Here is a 25432-nt window from a genome sequence, read left to right as displayed (position 1 = left end):
CACCCTGTAAACACTGTGTGTTAATGTTAGAGAACCCACACACCCTGTAAACACTGTGTTAATATTAGAGAACCCACACACCCTGTAAACACTGTGTGTTAATGTTAGAGAACCCACACACCCTGTAAACACTGTGTGTTAATGTTAGAGAATCCACACACCCTTTAAACGCTGTGTGTTAATGTTAGAGAACCCACACACCCTGTAAACAGTCTGTGTTAATGTTAGAGAACCCACACACCCTGTAAACACTGTGTGTTAATGTTAGAGAACAAACACACCCTGTAAACACTGTGTGTTAATGTTAGAGAACCCACGCACACTGTAAACAGTGTGTGTTAATGTTAGAGAATCCACACACCCTGTAAACACTGTGTGTTAATGTTAGAGAATCCACACACCCTGTAAACACTTTGTGTTAATGTTAGAGAATCCACACACCCTGTAAACACTGTGTTAATGTTAGAGAATCCACACACCCTGTAAACACTGTGTGTTAATGTTAGAGAATCCACACACCCTGTAAACACTGTGTGTTACTGTTAGAGAACCCACACACCCTGTAAACACTGTGTGTTAATGTTAGAGAATCCACACACCCTGTATACACTTTGTGTTAATGTTAGAGAACCCACACACCCTGTAAACACTGTGTGTTAATGTTAGAGAATCCACACACCCTGTAAACACTGTGTGTTAATGTTAGAGAACCCACACACCCTGTAAACACTGTGTTAATGTTAGAGAACCCACACACCCTGTAAACACTGTGTGTTAATGTTAGAGAACCCACACACTCTGTAAACACTGTGTGTTAATGTTAGAGAATTCCCACACACCCTGTAAACACTGTTAATTTTAGAGAACCCACACACCCTGTAAACACTGTGTGTTAATGTTATAGAACCCACACACCCTGTAAACACTGTGTGTTAATGTTAGAGAATCCACACACACCCTGTAAACACTGTGTGTTAATGTTAGAGAACCCACACACCCTGTAAACGTTGTGTATTAATGTTGGAGAACCCACACACCCTGTAAACACTGTGTGTTACTGTTAGAGAACCCACACACCCTGTAAACACTGTGTGTTAATGTTAGAGAATCCACACACCCTGTATACACTTTGTGTTAATGTTAGAGAACCCACACACCCTGTAAACACTGTGTGTTAATGTTAGAGAATCCACACACCCTGTATACACTTTGTGTTAATGTTAGAGAACCCACACACCCTGTAAACACTGTGTGTTACTGTTAGAGAACCCACACACCCTGTAAACACTGTGTGTTAATGTTAGAGAATCCACACACCCTGTATACACTTTGTGTTAATGTTAGAGAACCCACACACCCTGTAAACACTGTGTGTTAATGTTAGAGAATCCACACACCCTGTAAACACTGTGTGTTAATGTTAGAGAACCCACACACCCTGTAAACACTGTGTTAATGTTAGAGAACCCACACACCCTGTAAACACTGTGTGTTAATGTTAGAGAACCCACACACTCTGTAAACACTGTGTGTTAATGTTAGAGAATTCCCACACACCCTGTAAACACTGTTAATTTTAGAGAACCCACACACCCTGTAAACACTGTGTGTTAATGTTATAGAACCCACACACCCTGTAAACACTGTGTGTTAATGTTAGAGAATCCACACACACCCTGTAAACACTGTGTGTTAATGTTAGAGAACCCACACACCCTGTAAACGCTGTGTATTAATGTTGGAGAACCCACACACCCTGTAAACACTGTGTGTTAATGTTAGAGAACCCACGCACCCTGTAAACAGTGTGTGTTAATGTTAGAGAACCCACACACCCTGTAAACACTGTTTGTTAATGTTAGAGAACAAACACACCCTGTAAACACTGTGTGTTAATGTTAGAGAACAAACACACCCTGTAAACACTGTGTGTTAATGTTAGAGAACCCACACACACTGCAAAAAATGTTTGTTAATGTTAGAGAATCCACACACCCTGTAACCACTGTGTGTTAATGTTAGAGAATCCACACACCCTGTAAACACTTTGTGTTAATGTTAGAGAATCCACACACCCGGTAAACACTGTGTTAATGTTAGAGAATCCACACACCCTGTAAACACTGTGTGTTAATGTTAGAGAATCCACACACCCTGTACACACTGTGTGTTACTGTTAGAGAACCCACACACCCTGTAAACACTGTGTGTTAATGTGAGAGAATCCACACACCCTGTAAACACTTTGTGTTAATGTTAGAGAATCCACACACCCTGTAAACACTGTGTGTTAATGTTAGAGAATCCACACACCCTGTAAACACTGTGTGTTAATGTTAGAGAACCCACACACCCTGTAAACACTGTGTTAATGTTAGAGAACCCACACACCCTGTAAACACTGTGTGTTAATGTTAGAGAACCCACACACTCTGTAAACACTGTGTGTTAATGTTAGAGAATTCCCACACACCCTGTAAACACTGTTAATTTTAGAAAACCCACACACCCTGTAAACACTGTTTGTTTATTTTAGAGAACCCACACACCCTGTAAACACTGTGTGTTAATGTTAGAGAACCCACACACCCTGTAAACACTGTGTGTTAATGTTAGAGAATCCACACACACCCTGTAAACACTGTGTGTTAATGTTAGAGAACCCACACACCCTGTAAACACTGTGTATTAATGTTAGAGAGCCCACACACCCTGTAAACACTTTGTGTTCATGTTAGAGAACCCACAGACCCTGTAAACACTGTGTGTTAATGTTAGAGAACCCACACACCCTGTAAACACTGTGTATTAATGTTAGTGAACCCACACACCCTGTAAACACTGTGTGTTAATGTTAGAGAACCCACACACCCTGTAAACACTGTGTGTTAATGTTAGTGAACCCACACACCCTGTACACACTGTGTGTTAATGTTAGAGAACCCACACACCCTGTAAACACTGTGTGTTAATGTTAGAGAACCCACACACCCTGTAAACACTGTGTGTTAATGTTAGAGAATTCACACACCCTGTAAACACTGTGTGTTAATGTTAGAGAATTCACACACCCTGTAAACACTGTGTGTTAATGTTAGAGAACCCACACACCCTGTAAACACTGTGTGTTAATGTTAGTGAATCCACACACCCTGTAAACACTGTGTGTTAATGTTAGAGAACCCACACACCCTGTAAACACTGTGTGTTAATGTTAGAGAGTCCACACACCCTGTAAACACTGTGTGTTAATGTTAGAGAATCCACACACCCTGTAAACACTGTGTGTTACTGTTAGAGCACCCACACACCCTGTACACACTGTGTGTTACTGTTAGAGAACCCACTCACCCTGTAAACACTGTGTTAATGTTAGAGAACCCACAAACCCTGTAAACACTGTGTGTTAATGTTAGAGAACCCACACACCCTGTAAACACTGTGTGTTAGTGTTAGAGAACCCACACACCCTGTAAACACTGTGTGTTAATGTTAGAGAATCCCCACACACCCTGTAAACACTGTGTGTTAATGTTAGAGAACCCACACACCCTGTAAACACTGTGTGTTAATGTTAGAGAACCCACACACCCTGTAAACACTGTGTGTTAATGTTAGAGAACCCACACAGCCTGTAAACACTGTGTGTTAATGTTAGAGAACCCACACACCCTTTAAACACTGTGTTAATATTAGAGAACCCACACACCCTGTAAACACTGTGTGTTAATGTTAGAGAACCCACACACCCTGTAAACACTGTGTGTTAATGTTAGAGAATCCACACACCCTTTAAACGCTGTGTGTTAATGTTAGAGAACCCACACACCCTGTAAACAGTCTGTGTTAATGTTAGAGAACCCACACACCCTGTAAACACTGTGTGTTAATGTTAGAGAATCCACACACCCTGTATACACTGTGTGTTAATGTTAGAGAATCCACACACCCTGTAAACACTGTGTGTTAATGTTAGGGAACCCACACACCCTGTAAACACTGTGTTAGTGTTAGAGAACCCACACACCCTGTAAACACTGTGTGTTAATGTTAGAGAACCCACACACTCTGTAAACACTGTGTTTTTAATGTTAGAGAATTCCCACACACCCTGTAAACACTGTTAATTTTAGAGAACCCACACACCCTGTAAACACTGTGTGTTAATGTTATAGAACCCACACACCCTGTAAACACTGTGTGTTAATGTTAGAGAATCCACACACACCCTGTAAACACTGTGTGTTAATGTTAGAGAACCCACACACCCTGTAAACACTGTGTATTAATGTTAGAGAACCCACACACCCTGTAAACACTGTGTGTTAATGTTAGAGAACCCACACACCCTGTAAACAGTGTGTGTTAATGTTAGAGAACCCACACACCCTGTAAACACTGTGTGTTAATGTTAGAGAACAAACACACCCTGTAAACACTGTGTGTTAATGTTAGAGAACAAACACACCCTGTAAACACTGTGTGTTAATGTTAGAGAACCCACACACACTGCAAAAAATGTTTGTTAATGTTAGAGAATCCACACACCCTGTAACCACTGTGTGTTAATGTTAGAGAATCCACACACCCTGTAAACACTTTGTGTTAATGTTAGAGAATCCACACACCCGGTAAACACTGTGTTAATGTTAGAGAATCCACACACCCTGTAAACACTGTGTGTTAATGTTAGAGAATCCACACACCCTGTACACACTGTGTGTTACTGTTAGAGAACCCACACACCCTCTAAACACTGTGTGTTAATGTGAGAGAATCCACACACCCTGTAAACACTTTGTGTTAATGTTAGAGAATCCACACACCCTGTAAACACTGTGTGTTAATGTTAGAGAATCCACACACCCTGTAAACAGTGTGTGTTAATGTTAGAGAACCCACACACCCTGTAAACACTGTGTTAATGTTAGAGAACCCACACACCCTGTAAACACTGTGTGTTAATGTTAGAGAACCCACACACTCTGTAAACACTGTGTGTTAATGTTAGAGAATTCCCACACACCCTGTAAACACTGTTAATTTTAGAAAACCCACACACCCTGTAAACACTGTTTGTTTATTTTAGAGAACCCACACACCCTGTAAACACTGTGTGTTAATGTTAGAGAACCCACACACCCTGTAAACACTGTGTGTTAATGTTAGAGAATCCACACACACCCTGTAAACACTGTGTGTTATTGTTAGAGAACCCACACACCCTGTAAACACTGTGTATTAATGTTAGAGAACCCACACACCCTGTAAACACTTTGTGTTCATGTTAGAGAACCCACAGACCCTTTAAACACTGTGTGTTAATGTTAGTGAACCCACACACCCTGTACACACTGTGTGTTAATGTTAGAGAACCCACACACCCTGTAAACACTGTGTGTTAATGTTAGAGAACCCACACACCCTGTAAACTCTGTGTGTTAATGTTAGAGAATCCACACACCCTGTAAACACTTTGTGTTAATGTTAGAGAATTCACACACCCTGTAAACACTGTGTGTTAATGTTAGAGAATCCACACACCCTGTAAACACTGTGTGTTAATGTTAGAGAATCCACACACCCTGTAAACACTGTGTGTTAATGATAGAGAATCCACACACCCTGTAAACACTGTGTGTTAATGTTAGAGAATCCACACACCCTGTAAACACTCTGTTAATGTTAGAGAACCCACACACCCTGTAAACACTGTGTGTTAATGTTAGAGAACCCACACACTCTGTAAACACTGTGTTAATGTTAGAGAATCCACACACCCTGTACACACTGTGTGTTAATGTTAGAGAACCCACACACCCTGTAAACACTGTGTGTTAATGTTAGAGAATCCACACACACCCTGTAAACACTGTGTGTTAATGTTAGAGAACCCACACACCCTGTAAACACTGTGTATTAATGTTAGTGAACCCACACACCCTGTAAACACTGTGTGTTAATGTTAGAGAACCCACACACCCTGTAAACACTGTGTGTTAATGCTGGTGAACCCACACACCCTGTACACACTGTGTGTTAATGTTAGAGAACCCACACACCCTGTAAACACTGTGTGTTAATGTTAGAGAACCCACACACACTGCAAAAAATGTTTGTTAATGTTAGAGAATCCACACACCCTGTAACCACTGTGTGTTAATGTTAGAGAATCCACACACCCTGTAAACACTTTGTGTTAATGTTAGAGAATCCACACACCCGGTAAACACTGTGTTAATGTTAGAGAATCCACACACCCTGTAAACACTGTGTGTTAATGTTAGAGAATCCACACACCCTGTACACACTGTGTGTTACTGTTAGAGAACCCACACACCCTCTAAACACTGTGTGTTAATGTGAGAGAATCCACACACCCTGTAAACACTTTGTGTTAATGTTAGAGAATCCACACACCCTGTAAACACTGTGTGTTAATGTTAGAGAATCCACACACCCTGTAAACACTGTGTGTTAATGTTAGAGAACCCACACACCCTGTAAACACTGTGTTAATGTTAGAGAACCCACACACCCTGTAAACACTGTGTGTTAATGTTAGAGAACCCACACACTCTGTAAACACTGTGTGTTAATGTTAGAGAATTCCCACACACCCTGTAAACACTGTTAATTTTAGAAAACCCACACACCCTGTAAACACTGTTTGTTTATTTTAGAGAACCCACACACCCTGTAAACACTGTGTGTTAATGTTAGAGAACCCACACACCCTGTAAACACTGTGTGTTAATGTTAGAGAATCCACACACACCCTGTAAACACTGTGTGTTATTGTTAGAGAACCCACACACCCTGTAAACACTGTGTATTAATGTTAGAGAACCCACACACCCTGTAAACACTTTGTGTTCATGTTAGAGAACCCACAGACCCTTTAAACACTGTGTGTTAATGTTAGTGAACCCACACACCCTGTACACACTGTGTGTTAATGTTAGAGAACCCACACACCCTGTAAACACTGTGTGTTAATGTTAGAGAACCCACACACCCTGTAAACTCTGTGTGTTAATGTTAGAGAATCCACACACCCTGTAAACACTTTGTGTTAATGTTAGAGAATTCACACACCCTGTAAACACTGTGTGTTAATGTTAGAGAATCCACACACCCTGTAAACACTGTGTGTTAATGTTAGAGAACCCACACACCCTGTAAACACTGTGTGTTAATGTTAGAGAATCCACACACCCTGTATACACTGTGTGTTAATGTTAGAGTATCCACACACCCTGTAAACACTGTGTGTTAATGTTAGAGAACCCACACACCCTGTAAACACTGTGTTAGTGTTAGAGAACCCACACACCCTGTAAACACTGTGTGTTAATGTTAGAGAACCCACACACTCTGTAAACACTGTGTTTTTAATGTTAGAGAATTCCCACACACCCTGTAAACACTGTTAGTTTTAGAGAACCCACACACCCTGTAAACACTGTGTGTTAATGTTATAGAACCCACACACCCTGTAAACACTGTGTGTTAATGTTAGAGAATCCACACACACCCTGTAAACACTGTGTGTTAATGTTAGAGAACCCACACACCCTGTAAACACTGTGTATTAATGTTAGAGAACCCACACACCCTGTAAACACTGTGTGTTAATGTTAGAGAACCCACACACCCTGTAAACAGTGTGTGTTAATGTTAGAGAACCCACACACCCTGTAAACACTGTGTGTTAATGTTAGAGAACAAACACACCCTGTAAACACTGTGTGTTAATGTTAGAGAACAAACACACCCTGTAAACACTGTGTGTTAATGTTAGAGAACCCACACACACTGCAAAAAATGTTTGTTAATGTTAGAGAATCCACACACCCTGTAACCACTGTGTGTTAATGTTAGAGAATCCACACACCCTGTAAACACTTTGTGTTAATGTTAGAGAATCCACACACCCGGTAAACACTGTGTTAATGTTAGAGAATCCACACACCCTGTAAACACTGTGTGTTAATGTTAGAGAATCCACACACCCTGTACACACTGTGTGTTACTGTTAGAGAACCCACACACCCTCTAAACACTGTGTGTTAATGTGAGAGAATCCACACACCCTGTAAACACTTTGTGTTAATGTTAGAGAATCCACACACCCTGTAAACACTGTGTGTTAATGTTAGAGAATCCACACACCCTGTAAACAGTGTGTGTTAATGTTAGAGAACCCACACACCCTGTAAACACTGTGTTAATGTTAGAGAACCCACACACCCTGTAAACACTGTGTGTTAATGTTAGAGAACCCACACACTCTGTAAACACTGTGTGTTAATGTTAGAGAATTCCCACACACCCTGTAAACACTGTTAATTTTAGAAAACCCACACACCCTGTAAACACTGTTTGTTTATTTTAGAGAACCCACACACCCTGTAAACACTGTGTGTTAATGTTAGAGAACCCACACACCCTGTAAACACTGTGTGTTAATGTTAGAGAATCCACACACACCCTGTAAACACTGTGTGTTATTGTTAGAGAACCCACACACCCTGTAAACACTGTGTATTAATGTTAGAGAACCCACACACCCTGTAAACACTTTGTGTTCATGTTAGAGAACCCACAGACCCTTTAAACACTGTGTGTTAATGTTAGTGAACCCACACACCCTGTACACACTGTGTGTTAATGTTAGAGAACCCACACACCCTGTAAACACTGTGTGTTAATGTTAGAGAACCCACACACCCTGTAAACTCTGTGTGTTAATGTTAGAGAATCCACACACCCTGTAAACACTTTGTGTTAATGTTAGAGAATTCACACACCCTGTAAACACTGTGTGTTAATGTTAGAGAGTCCACACACCCTGTAAACACTGTGTGTTAATGTTAGAGAATCCACACACCCTGTAAACACTGTGTGTTAATGATAGAGAATCCACACACCCTGTAAACACTGTGTGTTAATGTTAGAGAATCCACACACCCTGTAAACACTCTGTTAATGTTAGAGAACCCACACACCCTGTAAACACTGTGTGTTAATGTTAGAGAACCCACACACTCTGTAAACACTGTGTTAATGTTAGAGAATCCACACACCCTGTACACACTGTGTGTTAATGTTAGAGAACCCACACACCCTGTAAACACTGTGTGTTAATGTTAGAGAATCCACACACACCCTGTAAACACTGTGTGTTAATGTTAGAGAACCCACACACCCTGTAAACACTGTGTATTAATGTTAGTGAACCCACACACCCTGTAAACACTGTGTGTTAATGTTAGAGAACCCACACACCCTGTAAACACTGTGTGTTAATGCTGGTGAACCCACACACCCTGTACACACTGTGTGTTAATGTTAGAGAACCCACACACCCTGTAAACACAGTGTGTTAATGTTAGAGAACCCACACACACTGCAAAAAATGTTTGTTAATGTTAGAGAATCCACACACCCTGTAACCACTGTGTGTTAATGTTAGAGAATCCACACACCCTGTAAACACTTTGTGTTAATGTTAGAGAATCCACACACCCGGTAAACACTGTGTTAATGTTAGAGAATCCACACACCCTGTAAACACTGTGTGTTAATGTTAGAGAATCCACACACCCTGTACACACTGTGTGTTACTGTTAGAGAACCCACACACCCTCTAAACACTGTGTGTTAATGTGAGAGAATCCACACACCCTGTAAACACTTTGTGTTAATGTTAGAGAATCCACACACCCTGTAAACACTGTGTGTTAATGTTAGAGAATCCACACACCCTCTAAACAGTGTGTGTTAATGTTAGAGAACCCACACACCCTGTAAACACTGTGTTAATGTTAGAGAACCCACACACCCTGTAAACACTGTGTGTTAATGTTAGAGAACCCACACACTCTGTAAACACTGTGTGTTAATGTTAGAGAATTCCCACACACCCTGTAAACACTGTTAATTTTAGAAAACCCACACACCCTGTAAACACTGTTTGTTTATTTTAGAGAACCCACACACCCTGTAAACACTGTGTGTTAATGTTAGAGAACCCACACACCCTGTAAACACTGTGTGTTAATGTTAGAGAATCCACACACACCCTGTAAACACTGTGTGTTATTGTTAGAGAACCCACACACCCTGTAAACACTGTGTATTAATGTTAGAGAACCCACACACCCTGTAAACACTTTGTGTTCATGTTAGAGAACCCACAGACCCTTTAAACACTGTGTGTTAATGTTAGTGAACCCACACACCCTGTACACACTGTGTGTTAATGTTAGAGAACCCACACACCCTGTAAACACTGTGTGTTAATGTTAGAGAACCCACACACCCTGTAAACTCTGTGTGTTAATGTTAGAGAATCCACACACCCTGTAAACACTTTGTGTTAATGTTAGAGAATTCACACACCCTGTAAACACTGTGTGTTAATGTTAGAGAATCCACACACCCTGTAAACACTGTGTGTTAATGTTAGAGAATCCACACACCCTGTAAACACTGTGTGTTAATGATAGAGAATCCACACACCCTGTAAACACTGTGTGTTAATGTTAGAGAATCCACACACCCTGTAAACACTCTGTTAATGTTAGAGAACCCACACACCCTGTAAACACTGTGTGTTAATGTTAGAGAACCCACACACTCTGTAAACACTGTGTTAATGTTAGAGAATCCACACACCCTGTACACACTGTGTGTTAATGTTAGAGAACCCACACACCCTGTAAACACTGTGTGTTAATGTTAGAGAATCCACACACACCCTGTAAACACTGTGTGTTAATGTTAGAGAACCCACACACCCTGTAAACACTGTGTATTAATGTTAGTGAACCCACACACCCTGTAAACACTGTGTGTTAATGTTAGAGAACCCACACACCCTGTAAACACTGTGTGTTAATGCTGGTGAACCCACACACCCTGTACACACTGTGTGTTAATGTTAGAGAACCCACACACCCTGTAAACACTGTGTGTTAATGTTAGAGAACCCACACACCCTGTAAACACTGTGTGTTAATGTTAGAGAATTCACACACCCTGTAAACACTGTGTGTTAATGTTAGAGAATTCACACACCCTGTAAACACTGTGTGTTAATGTTAGAGAACCCACACACCCTGTAAACACTGTGTGTTAATGTTAGTGAATCCACACACCCTGTAAACACTGTGTGTTAATGTTAGAGAACCCACACACCCTGTAAACACTGTGTGTTAATGTTAGAGAGTCCACACACCCTGTAAACACTGTGTGTTAATGTTAGAGAATCCACACACCCTGTAAACACTGTGTGTTACTGTTAGAGCACCCACACACCCTGTACACACTGTGTGTTACTGTTAGAGAACCCACTCACCCTGTAAACACTGTGTTAATGTTAGAGAACCCACAAACCCTGTAAACACTGTGTGTTAATGTTAGAGAATCCACACACCCTGTAAACACTGTGTGTTAATGTTTGAGAACCCACACACCCTGTAAACACTGTGTGTTAATGTTAGGGAACCCACACACCCTGTAAACACTGTGTGTTAATGTTAGAGAACCCACACACCCTGTAAACACTGTGTGTTAATGTTAGAGAATCCCCACACACCCTTTAAACACTGTTTGTTAATGTTACAGAATCCTCACACACCCTGTAAACACTGTGTGTTAATGTTAGAGAACCCACACACCCTGTAAACACTGTGTGTTAATGTTAGAGAACCCACACACCCTGTAAACACTGTGTGTTAATGTTAGAGAATCCCCACACACCCTGTAAACACTGTGTGTTAATGTTAGAGAACCCACACACCCTGTAAACACTGTGTGTTAATGTTAGAGAACCCACACACCCTGTAAACACTGTGTGTTAATGTTAGAGAACCCACACAGCCTGTAAACACTGTGCGTTAATGTTAGAGAACCCACACACCCTGTAAACACTGTGTGTTAATGTTAGAGAACCCACACACCCTGTAAACACTGTGTTAATATTAGAGAACCCACACACCCTGTAAACACTGTGTGTTAATGTTAGAGAACCCACACACCCTGTAAACACTGTGTGTTAATGTTAGCGAATCCACACACCCTTTAAACGCTGTGTGTTAATGTTAGAGAATCCACACACCCTGTAAACACTGTGTGTTAATGTTAGAGAACCCACACACCCTGTAAACACTGTGTTAATGTTAGAGAACCCACACACCCTGTAAACACTGTGTGTTAATGTTAGAGAACCCACACACTCTGTAAACACTGTGTGTTAATGTTAGAGAATTCCCACACACCCTATAAACACTGTTAATTTTAGAGAACCCACACACCCTGTAAACACTGTGTGTTAATGTTAGAGAACCCACACACCCTGTAAACACTGTGTGTTAATGTTGGAGAATCCACACACACCCTGTAAACACTGTGTGTTAATGTTAGAGAACCCACACACCCTGTAAACACTGTGTATTAATGTTCGAGAACCCACACACCCTGTAAACACTGTGTGTTAATGTTAGAGAACCCACACACCCTGTAAACACTGTGTGTTAATGTTAGTGAACCCACACACCCTGTAAACACTGTGTGTTAATGTTAGAGAACTTCACACACGCTGTGAACTCTGTGTGTTAATGTTAGAGAATCCACACACCCTGTAAACACTGTGTGTTAATGTTAGTGAACCCACACACCCTGTAAACACTGTGTGTTAATTTTAGAGAACCCACACACCCTGTAAACACTGTGTGTTAATGTTAGAGAATCCACACTCCCTGTAAACACTGTGTGTTAATGTTAGAGAATCCACACACCCTGTAAACACTGTGTGTTACTGTTAGAGCACCCACACACCCTGTACACACTGTGTGTTACTGTTAGAGAACCCACACACCCTGTAAACACTGTGTTAATGATAGAGAACCCACACACCCTGTACACACTGTGTGTTAATGTTAGAGAATCCACACACCCTGTAAACACTGTGTTAATGTTAGAGAACCCGCACACCCTGTAAACACTGTATGTTAATGTTAGAGAACCCACACACCCTGTAAACTCTGTGTGTTAATGTTAGAGAACCCACACACCCTGTAAACACTGTGTGTTAATGTTAGAGAATCCCCACACACCCTGTAAACAGTGTGTGTTAATGTTAGAGAATCCACACACCCTGTAAACACTGTGTGTTAATGTTAGTGAACCCACACACCCTGTAAACACTGTGTGTTAATTTTAGAGAACCCACACACCCTGTAAACACTGTGTGTTAATGTTAGAGAATCCACACTCCCTGTAAACACTGTGTGTTAATGTTAGAGAATCCACACACCCTGTAAACACTGTGTGTTACTGTTAGAGAACCCACACACCCTGTAAACACTGTGTTAATGTTAGAGAACCCACACACCCTGTACACACTGTGTGTTAATGTTACAGAATCCACACACCATGTCAACACTGTGTGTTACTGTTTGGGATACCCACACACACTGTAAACACTGTGTTAATGTTAGAGAACCCACCCACCCTGTACACACTGTGTGTTAATGTTAGAGAACCCACACACCCTGTAAACACTGTGTGTTAATGTTAGAGAACCCACACACCCTTTAAACACTGTGTGTTAATGTTAGAGAACCCACACACCCTGTAAACACTGTGTGTTAATGTTAGAGAACCCACACACTCTGTAAACACTGTGTGTTAATGTTAGTGAACCCACACACCCTGTAAACACTGTGTGTTAAAGTTAGAGAACCCACACACCCTGTATACACTGTGTGTTAATGTTTGAGAACCCACACACCCTGTAAACACTGTGTGTTAAAGTTAGAGAACCCACACACCCTGTAAACACTGTGTTAATGTTAGAGAACCCACACACCCTGTAAACACTGTGTGTTAATGTTTGACAACCCACACACCCTGTAAACAATGTGTGTTAATGTTAGAGAACCCACACACCCTGTAAACACTGTGTTAATGTTAGACAGCTCACACTCCCTGTAAACACTGTGTGTTAATGTTAGAGAACCCACACACCCTGTAAACACTGTGTGTTAATGTTAGAGAACCCACACACCCTGTACACACTGTGTGTTAATGCTAGAGAATCCACACACCCTGTAAACACTGTGTGTTACTGTTTGGGATACCCACACACCCTGTAAACACTGTGTTAATGTTAGAGAACCCAACCACCCTGTACACTCTGTGTGTTAATGTTAGAGAACCCACACACCCTGTAAACACTGTGTGTTAATGTTAGAGAACCCACACACTCTGTATACACTGTGTTAATGTTAGAGAACCTACACACCCTGTAAACACTGTGTGTTAAAGTTAGAGAACCCACACACCCTGTAAACACTGTGTGTTAATGTTTGAGAACCCACACACCCTGTAAACACTGTGTGTTAAAGTTAGAGAACCCACACACCCTGTAAACACTGTGTTAATGTTAGAGAACCCACACACCCTGTAAACACTGTGTGTTAATGTTTGAGAACCCACACACCCTGTAAACAATGTGTGTTAATGTTAGAGAACCCACACACCCTGTAAACACTGTGTTAATGTTAGAGAACTCACACTCCCTGTTAACACTGTGTGTTAATGTTAGAGAACCCACACACCCTGTAAACACTGTGTGTTAATGTTAGAGAACTCACACTCCCTGTAAACACTGTGTGTTAATTTTTGAGAACCCACACACTCTGTTAACACTGTGTGTTAATGTTAGAGAACCCACACACCCTGTAAACACTGTGTTACTGTTACAGAACCCACACTCCCTGTAAACACTGTGTGTTAATGTTAGAGAACCCACACACCCTGTAAACACTGTGTGTTATTGTTAGAGAACCCACACACCCTGTAAACACTGTGTTAATGTTAGAGAACCCACACACCCTGTAAACACTGTGTTAATGTTAGAGAACCCACACAACCTGTAAATACTGTGTGTTAATGGTAGAGAACTCACACACCCTGTAAACACTGTGTGTTAATGTTAGAGAACCCACACACACAATGTAAACACTGTGTGTTAATGTTAGAGAACCCACACACCCTGTAAACGCTGTGTGTTAATGTTAGAGAACCCACACACCCTGTAAACACTGTGTGTTAATGTTAGGGAACCCACACACCCTGTAAACACTGTGTGTTAATGTTAGAGAACCCACACACCCTGTAAACACTGTGTTAATGTTAGAGAACCCACACACCCTGTACACACTGTGTGTTAATGTTAGAGAACCCACTCACCCTGTAAACACTGTGTTAATGTTAGAGAACCCACACACCCTGTACACACTGTGTGTTAATGTTAGAGAACCCACACACCCTGTAAACACTGTGTGTTAATGTTAGAGAACCCACACACCCTGTACACACTGTGTGTTAATGTTAGAGAACCCACACACCCTGTAAACAATGTGTGTTAATGTTAGAGAACCCACACACCCTGTAAACACTGTGTTAATGTTAGAGAACTCACACTCCCTGTTAACACTGTGTGTTAATGTTAGAGAACCCACACACCCTGTAAACACTGTGTGTTAATGTTAGAGAACTCACACTCCCTGTAAACACTGTGTGTTAATTTTTGAGAACCCACACACTCTGTTAACACTGTGTGTTAATGTTAGAGAACCCACACACCCTGTAAACACTGTGTTACTGTTACAGAACCCACACTCCCTGTAAACACTGTGTGTTAATGTTAGAGAACCCACACACCCTGTAAACACTGTGTGTTATTGTTAGAGAACCCACACACCCTGTAAACACTGTGTTAATGTTAGAGAACCCACACACCCTGTAAACACTGTGTTAATGTTAGAGAACCCACACACCCTGTAAATACTGTGTGTTAATGGTAGAGAACTCACACACCCTGTAAACACTGTGTGTTAATGTTAGAGAACCCACACACACAATGTAAACACTGTGTGTTAATGTTAGAGAACCCACACACCCTGTAAACGCTGTGTGTTAATGTTAGAGAACCCACACACCCTGTAAACACTGTGTGTTAATGTTAGGGAACCCACACACCCTGTAAACACTGTGTGTTAATGTTAGAGAACTCACACTCCCTGTAAACACTGTGTGTTAATTTTTGAGAACCCACACACCCTGTACACACTATGTGTTAATGTTAGAGAACCCACACACCCTGTAAACACTGTGTTAATGTTAGAGAACCCACACACCCTGTACACACTGTGTGTTAATGTTAGAGAACCCACACACCCTGTAAACACTGTGTTAATGTTAGAGAACCCACACACCCTGTACACACTGTGTGTTAATGTTAGAGAACCCACACACCCTGTAAACACTGTGTGTTAATGTTAGAGAACCCACACACCCTGTACACACTGTGTGTTAATGTTAGAGAACCCACACACCCTGTACACACTGTGTGTTAATGTTAGAGAACCCACACACCCTGTAAACACTGTGTGTTAATGTTAGAGAACCCACACACCCTGTAAACACTGTGTGTTAATGTTAGAGAACCCACACACCCTGTACACACTATGTGTTAATGTTTGAGAACTCACACACCCTGTAAACACTGTGTGTTAATGTTTGAGAACCCACACACCCTGTACACACTATGTGTTAATGTTAGAGAATCCACACACCCTGTTAACACTGTGTGTTAATGTTAGAGAATCCACACACCCTGTAAACACTGTGTGTTAATGTTAGAGAATCCACACACCCTGTAAACACTGTGTGTTAATGTTGGAGAATCCACACACCCTGTAAACACTGTGTTAATGTTAGAGAACCCACACACCCTGTAAACACTTTGTGTTAATATTAGAGAACCCACACACCCTGTAAACACTGTGTTAATGTTTCAGAACCCACACACCCTGTAAACACTGTGTGTTAATGTTAGAGAACCCACACACCCTGTAAACACTGTGTTAATGTTAGAGAACCCACACACCCTGTAAACACTGTGTGTTAATGATTGAGAACCCACACACCCTGTTAACACTGTGTGTTAATGTTAGAGAACCCACACACCTTGTAAACACTGTGTTAATGTTAGAGAACCCACACACCCTGTAAACAGTGTGTGTTAATGTTAGAGAACCCACACGCCCTGTAAACACTGTGTTAATGTTAGAGAACCCATACCCTCTGCCATCAGCCAGCAGGCTCCATCGGGCACAGGATGGTGCCCCCGATTCTGTACAGGCAGCCAAAACACCTGATTCCCCCTTTACAGCATTGCCGGGTCCCATTTGCAGGAGTCCCGAGCCCCCTTAGGGGATAATAAAATCAAAATGCTGCGGATGCTGGAAATCTGAAATAAAAACAATAATACTGGAAAAACTCAGCAGTTTTGGCAGTATCATTGGGGAGAGAAACAGAGTTAATGTTTTGGGTCTGTATGACTCATCTTCAGAGCTAAAGACAGGAATAAATGTGATGATATTGATACTGTTTAAGGGGTGGAGCGAATTAAGCTGGATAGACGGTCAGTGATAGGTGGCGGCTAAGGAGAAATTGACAAAAATGGACTGGACACAACAAGGAGTGTTAAAGGTAATGGTGAAATCTGAAGAAGGTCCTGATAATGGAATAAGGGTAAGAAAGCAGAATGTGTTCATGTCTGAACAACGGTCAGCACTCTGTGAAAGAACAACATGGAACAGGTAACACATGGGGGGGTGAGGGTTAAGGAGAAAAATAATTGGATTTAAAAGGTGTATGAGGGTGGAGGAGAGTTCATGGTCTGAAGTTGCTGAACTCAGTGTTCAGTCCGGAAGGCTGTAAAGTGCCTAGTCGGAAGATGAGGTGCTGTTCCTCCAGTTTGCGTTGAGCTTCACTGGAACAATGCAGCAGGTCAAGGACAGACATGTGGGCATGAGAGCAGGGTGGAGTGTTGAAATGGCAAGCGACAGGGAGGTTTGGGTCATGCTTGTGGACAGACCAAAGGTGTTCCACAAAGCGGTGACCCAGTCTGCGTTTGGTTTCCAGTGTAGAGGAGACCAAATTGGGAGCAGCGAATGCAGGAGACTAAATTGAAGGAGGTGCAAGTGAAATGCTGCTTCACCTGAAAGGAGTGTTTGGACCCTTGGACGGTGAGGAGGGAGGAGGTAAAGGGGTAGGTGTTGCACCTTCTGCAGTTGCATGGGAAGGTGCGGTGGGAGGGGGATGAGGATGACGTGGTTTAAGGGTTCCAGGCCTGTTTACAGCGATTCCAAATCCTGTTACAGAGTCAGGTCCTGCTTATGGGGAGCCGGGGTCCCGTTTATGGGGGTCTGGGTCCTGTTTACAGGGAGTCCCAGCTATGGGGAGTGAACCTGTGTAGCTTCTGCATATGTGGGCCCCTGGTTTTAACTTTGGTAAATGATATTGTGTATCGGGAGTTCTGAAGCTACCCCTCCCACAGCTCCTGCCACCCAGCTGACCTGCTAAAACCTTCTTCTCTCATCCTCCAGCTCCTGACTGAGGTGGACATTGTCCAGCAGGTTAACCAGTTGCCATTGATCATTGGTGGCAGTGTTGGAGGACTCGTGTTGCTGCTTATAGTAATCTTCGTCTTTTTTAAAGTAAGTCCAGAAATGCAGTGCCATTGTTTCATTGAAATATGATGTTTGCATAGAGGATTTGATATGGTAAACCCTGGGAGAAAGTCTCCCCCTGGCTGGGGATATGGTAAACCCTGGGAGAAAGTCTCCCCCTGGCTGGGGATATGGTAAACCCTGGGAGAAAGTCTCCCCCTGGCTGGGAACATGGTAAACCTTGGGGGGATGTCTCCCCCTGGCTGGGAACATGGTAAACCCTGGGAGAAAGTCTCCCCCTGGCTGGGTACATGGTAAACCTTGGGGGGATGTCTCCCCCTGGCTGGGAACATGGTAAACCCTGGGAGGATGTCTCCCCCTGGCTGGGGACATGGTAAACCCTGGGAGAATGTCTCCCCCTGGCTGGGGAGAGGGTTGACCCTGGGAGAATGTCTCCCCCTGGCTGGGGAGAGGGTTGACCCTGGGAGGATGTCTCCCCCTGGCTGGGGACATGGTAAACCCTGGGAGAATGTCTCCCCCTGGCTGGGGAGAGGGTTGACCCTGGGAGAATGTCTCCCCCTGGCTGGGGAGAGGGTTGACCCTGGGAGAATGTCTCCCCCTGGCTGGGGACAGGGTTGACCCTGGGAGAATGTCTCCCCCTGGCTGGGGAGAGGGTTGACCCTGGGAGAATGTCTCCCCCTGGCTGGGGAGAGGGTTGACCCTGGGAGAATGTCTCCCCCTGGCTGGGGACAGGGTTGACCCTGGGAGAATGTCTCCCCCTGGCTGGGGACAGGGTTGACCCTGGGAGGATGTCTCCCCCTGGCTGGGGAGAGGGTTGACCCTGGGAGAATGTCTCCCCCTGGCTGGGGAGAGGGTTGACCCTGGGAGAATGTCTCCCCCTGGCTGGGGACAGGGTTGACCCTGGGAGGATGTCTCCCCCTGGCTGGGGAGAGGGTTGACCCTGGGAGAATGTCTCCCCCTGGCTGGGGACAGGGTTGACACTGGGAGAATGTCTCCCCCTGGCTGGGGAGAGGGTTGACCCTGGGAGAATGTCTCCCCCTGGCTGGGGAGAGGGTTGACCCTGGGAGAATGTCTCCCCCTGGCTGGGGACAGGGTTGACACTGGGAGAATGTCTCCCCCTGGCTGGGGAGAGGGTTGACCCTGGGAGAAATGCAGATGCACAGTTTCAGGAAAAGGGGCCGATCATTTCAGACTCAGATGAGGAGGAATCTTTTCACTCTGGGGTCTGTGAAGCTTTGCAGTTCTCTACCCCGGAGAGAGCTGGGATGTCAGTTATTGAGTCTGTTAAAGACAGAGAGAATTGATTATTGGGTTTCTCATGGAATGGAGGGATCTGGTGAAGAGGCAGCAAAGTGCGGCAGAGGAAGATCAGTCTCCAACATATTGAGTGACAGGGCAGGTTCAAGGAGCTGAATGGCCTCCAGCTGTTCCTGTTGCTCATGGTTCTAGAATGCACAATAATCTTATTCACCAGAACCCGTCACCCTCAATCCCCTGTAATCTTCAGGAAAACATTGTGCTGTGGTACCTTCTCAATTGCCTTCGCAAAATCCAAACATACAAAGTTAGTAGATTCCCCAGATCTTTCCGAGCCATTCTTCAGTTCACAACCCCCGCCGTTCTGAGCCCGTTTCTGCTGGATTAAAATCCCCATTCACAGAATAGAATACGAAAATCCAGGCTGATATTCCAGTGTGACATGAAGGGCTTGTCAGAGGGACATTACCCAGGGAGCGCTACAGCTTAGGAGTGCTGCACTGTCGGAGGGACAGTACTGAGGGACTGCTGCTCTGTCGGAGGGACAGTACTGAGAGAGTGCTGCACTGTCGGAGGGTCAGTACTGAGGGAGTGCTGCACTGTCGGAGGGTCAGTGCTGAGAGAGTGCTGCACTGTCAGAGGGTCAGTACTGAGGGAGTGCTGCAATGTCGGAGGGTCAGTGCTGAGAGAGCGCTGCACTGTCAGAGGGTCAGTACTGGGGGAGTGCTGCAATGTCGGAGGGTCAGTGCTGAGAGAGCGCTGCACTGTCATTTGGTCAGTACTGAGGGAGTGCTGCAATGTCGGAAGGTGAGTACTGAGGGAGTGCTGCACTGTCAGAGGGTCAGTACTGAGGGAGTGCCGCACTGTCAGAGGGTCAGTACTGAGGGAGTGCTGCACTGTCGGAGGATCAGTACTGAGGGAGTGCTGCACTGTCAGAGGGTCAGTAATGAGGGGGTGCTGCACTGTCGGAGGGTCAGTACTGAGGGAGCGCCGCACGGTCGGAGGGTCAGTACTGAGGGAGTGCCGCACTGTCAGAGGATCAGTACTGAGGGAGTGCCGCACTGTCAGAGGGTCAGTACTGAGGGAGTGCCGCACTGTCGGAGGGTCAGTACTGAGGGAGTGCTGCATTGTCAGAGGATTAGTACTGAGGGAGTGCTGCACTGTCAGAGGGTCAGTGCTGAGGGAATGCTGCACTGTCGGAGGGTCAGTACTGAGGGAGTGCTGCACTGTCAGAGGGTCAGTACTGAGGGAGTGCTGCACTGTCAGAGGGTCAGTACTGAGGGAGTGCTGCACTGTCAGAGGGTCAGTGCTGAGGGAATGCTGCACTGTCGGAGGGTCAGTACTGAGGGAGTGCTGCACTGTCAGAGGGTCAGTACTGAAGGAGTGCTGCATTGTCGGAGGGTCAGTACTGAGGGAGTGCTGCACTGTCAGAGGGTCAGTACTGAAGGAGTGCTGCATTGCCGGAGGATTAGTACTGAGGTAGTGCCGCACTATCGGAGGGTCAGTACTGAGGGAGTGCTGAACTGTCAGAAGGTCAGTAGTGAGGGAGTGCCGCACTGTCGGAGGGTCAGTACTGAAGGAGTGCTGCATTGTCAGAGGATTAGTACTGAGGGAGTGCTGCACTGTCAGAGGGTCAGTGCTGAGGGAATGCTGCACTGTCGTAGGGTCAGTACTGAGGGAGTGCTGCACTGTCGGATGGTCAGTACTGAGGGAGTGCCGCACTATCGGAGGGTCAGTACTGAGGGAGTGCTGAACTGTCAGAAGGTGGGTAGTGAGGGAGTGCTGCACTGTTGGAGGGTCAGTACTGAGGGAGTGCTGCACTGTCAGAGGGTCACTACTGAGAGAGTGCTGCACTGTCAGAGGGTCAGTACTGAGGGAGTGCTGCACTGTCAGAGGGTCAGTACTGAGGGAGTGCTGCACTGTCGGAGGATCAGTACTGAGGGAGTGCTGCACTGTCGGAGGGTCAGTACTGAGGGAGTGCTGCACTGTCGGAGGGTCAGTAGTGAGGGAGTGCTGCACTGTCGGAGGGTCAGCACTGAGGGAGTTCTGCACTGTCGGAGGGTCAGTACTGAGGGAGTGCTGCACTGTCGGAGGGTCAGCACTGAGGGAGTGCTGCACTGTCGGAGGGTCAGCACTGAGGGAGTGCTGCACTGTCGGAGGGTCAGTACTGAGGGAGTGCTGCACTGTCGGAGGGTCAGTATTGAGGGAGTGCTGCACTGTCGGAGGGTCAGCACTGAGGGAGTGCTGCACTGTCGGAGGGTCAGTACTGAGGGAGTGCTGCACTGTCGGAGGGTCAGTACTGAGGGAGTGCTGCACTGTCGGAGGGTCAGTACTGAGGGAGTGCTGCACTGTCGGAGGGTCAGTACTGAGGGAGTGCTGCACTGTCAGAGGGTCAGTACTGAGGGAGTGCTGCACTGTCGGAGGGTCAGTACTGAGGGAGTGCTGCACTGTCAGAGGGTCAGTACTGAGGGAGTGCTGCACTGTCAGAGGGTCAGTACTGAGGGAGTGCTGCACTGTCGGAGGGTCAGCACTGAGGGAGTGCTGCACTGTCAGAGGGTCAGTACTGAGGGAGTGCTGCACTGTCAGAGGGTCAGTACTGAGGGAGTGCTGCACTGTCAGAGGGTCAGTACTGAGGGAGTGCTGCACTGTCGGAGGGTCAGTACTGAGGGAGTGCTGCAGTGTCAGAGAGTAAGTACTGAGGGAGTGCTGCACTGTCGGAGGGTCAGTACTGAGGGAGTGCTGCACTGTCGGTGGGTCAGTACTGAGGGAGTGCTGCACTGTCGGAGGGTCAGTACTGAGGGAGTGCTGCACTGTCAGAGGGTCAGTACTGAGGGAGTGCTGCACTGTCAGAGGGTCAGTACTGAGGGAGTGCTGTCTATTGTGTAAGTTGCTGATTTTCCAGTGCCCGGTCCCTATAGAAGGGTCCACTATCTAGGCTGAGGTTTGGCTATGATTTTAATCAGAATCACCGAGTAATCCTTCCATAGAAACTAGGCATCAGCCTTTCCCAAGGGCTAGGCTTAAGTGGACTGACCTTTGGACCATATTTCACCAGGAAATGGGACAGGAAAGGGCTGGTTCTTGTCTGATTTTTGTTGTGGGTTCTGATCTAGATTGGGAAGAGGTGATGAAGGGACCTAAGATCTCCCTGCAGCCTTCTCAAGAGAATGAAAGACAAGGTACTTCCTTGTTTTGGCCTGCCTCAGCTGCCTCGACTTCTCTTCCTCTTGTTCCCCTGCTTTGAACTCAATGAGTGGGCAAAAGCCGTATTGGGATTCTCCCACTCCACCCAACTCCACCGTCTACCCACCCCAGACCCCTCCTTCCCCACCATCTCAGGCCTGGTTAAAAATGCCATTGCCTTTCCCTGCAGAGGTCACTATTTGAAACAACAGCATCATGCCTGATGTTATCCAGCATTCCCCATCCCCACTGAGTCCCATTGGCTCCTGGTTAAAACAACACCTCGACCTTGGGATGTTTTACTATGTTGAAGGTGCTCAATAAATGCAAGTTGTTGTTGTAAAGGGCACCTCACCGGAGCGGAAATCAAACAAAACATGGCAGCAAGCCTCGCCAGGTACACACAAGCTCGATCAAAGCTGTGGGTTTTAAAGGAGGAATTGGGAGCAGAGAGGTTTAGGGAGTGGATTCCAGAGCTAAGGGCTCAGGCCGCTGAAAGCTGTGGTGCAGCAGTTGAAATCAGAGATAGATTCTGGCTCAAGAGGCCAGAATTAGACGGGCACCGAGATATGTCAGGGTGTTGGGGGTGAATCGGGTTACAGGGAACAGGAGGGCTGGGGGATTTGAAAAGGAAGATGAGAAATGTTGAAATCGGGGTGTTGGTGGGACTAGAACCCGTGTAGCTGAGTGAGCGGAGTGTGGGAGCATGGATGGATGAGAAGGGACACGGTGCAAGTTGGGGTGGCTGTGGGCATTTTAATCTTTGTCACTCTCTAAGCTGAGGGAGTCACCCCTCCCTCTGTCACTTACCAGCAGCCTGTATAATTTACAAATCACCCCTTAGCCAGCCACGCTGTGCCAGGAATGGTTCCCATGATCTCACATCTAACTCTTGGCATTCACAGTTTGGATTTTTCAAACGGAGTAACAATTCTGGAGAGCGAGAGAGCCTGAAAGTGAACCCCTCTGAGGGAGGAGAAACTCCCTCCACTGGCGAAGAAATGACACAAGAGTGAGGAAAAACACCATCGCCTCATCCAGCAACAACTCGGACCAATCAATGAGGGTTCCTTGCTCAATGTGGAAAAGAAAGAAACAAAATAATGGATTGAAAATAAAGGAAAAGATTGGAAACTAAATAATTGGTCTTGGTAAATTCAGCTTATCTCTCTCAAATTCGCCTTCCACTCCCCATCTCCACATCAGCTCCGAGCACAAATACACCTGGCTCTCTGCCCAACCCTCCCCTGATACTGGAGCCTTCAAACATTTCCATGTAATATGGTGATGGTAGCATAGCGCTAACGTTCTGAAGGAGAGTATCTATCTCCACTTGGAGAGGCAAGTTTTGATCAGGGATAGTCAGCATGGCTTTGTCAGAGGGAGGTCATGCCTAACAAATTTGATTGAATTTTTTGAGGAGGTGACCAGATGTGTAGATGAGGGTAGTGCAGTTGATGTAGTTTATATGGATTTCAGCAAAGCCTTTGACAAGGTCCCACATGGGAGACTTATAAAGAAGGCAAATGCACATGAGATACAGGGTAATTTGATAAGGTGGATTCAAAATGGGATTAGTTGTAGGATTCAGAGGGTGATGACAGAAGGATGCTTTAGAGAGTGGAAGCCCGTGTCCAATGGCATACCACAGGGACCTGTGCTGGTTCGCCTATTAATTGTCATTTATATAAACGACATAGATCACTATGTGGGGGATAGGATTAGTAAGTTTGCGGATGACACAAAGATTGGCCGGGTGGTTAACAGTGAGGTTGAGTGTCTTGGGCTACAGGAAGATATAGACGGGATGGTCAAATGGGCAGATAAGTGCAGGTGGAATTTAACCCTGAAAAGTGTGAGGTGATACACTTTGGAAGGAGTAATTTGACAAGAAAGTATTCAATGAATGGCATGACACGAGGACGTTCTGAGGCACAAAGGGACCTTGGCGTGTGTGTCCATAGCTCTCTGAAGGTGGAGGGGTACGTTAGTGGGGTGGTGAAAAAGGCATATGGGACACCTGCCTTTATCAATGAGGCATAGAACACAAAAGTAGGGAGGTCATGTTGGAGTTGTATAGAACCTTGGTGAGGCCACAGCTGGAGTGCTGTGTGCAGTTCTGGTCGCCACATTATAGGAAGGATGTGATTGCACTGGAGGGGGTGCAGAGGAGATTCACCAGGATGTTGCCTGGGATGAAACATTTAAGTTATGAAGAGAGGTTGGATAGACTTAGGTTGTTTTCGTTGGAGCAGAGAAGACTGAGGGGCGACCTGATCGAGGTGTACAAGATTATGAGGGGCATGGACAGGGTGGATAAGGAGCAGCTGTTCCCCTTAGTTGAAGGGTCAGTCACAAGGGGGCATAAGTTCAAGGTGAGAGGCAGGAGGTTTAGGGGGGATGTGAGGATAAACTTTTTTACCCAGAGGGCGGTGACG

The 25432-nt window shown here is 45.1% G+C and overlaps 1 protein-coding gene across 1 annotated transcript in view; it reads left to right on the top strand.

The window, feature by feature from the left end:
• LOC144673878 (integrin alpha-X-like) overlaps positions 1 to 24130 on the top strand; it is a 117967-nt gene extending 93837 nt beyond the window's left edge. The window contains exons 7-8 of the mRNA XM_078535515.1: positions 18471 to 18581; positions 23900 to 24130. Coding sequence (XP_078391641.1) covers positions 18471 to 18581; positions 23900 to 24010 — 222 coding nt within the window. The 3' untranslated portion in view covers positions 24011 to 24130. The remainder of the gene's footprint in view (positions 1 to 18470; positions 18582 to 23899) is intronic.
• Positions 24131 to 25432: the final 1302 nt, after the last annotated feature.

The sequence above is a fragment of the Cetorhinus maximus genome, unplaced genomic scaffold (genome assembly GCF_964194155.1).
Source record: "Cetorhinus maximus unplaced genomic scaffold, sCetMax3.hap1.1 HAP1_SCAFFOLD_504, whole genome shotgun sequence".
In the NCBI taxonomy this organism is placed as follows: domain Eukaryota; kingdom Metazoa; phylum Chordata; class Chondrichthyes; order Lamniformes; family Cetorhinidae; genus Cetorhinus; species Cetorhinus maximus.
Note: the sequence above shows the minus strand (reverse complement) of the source record. Positions and strands in the feature narration are given on the sequence as shown.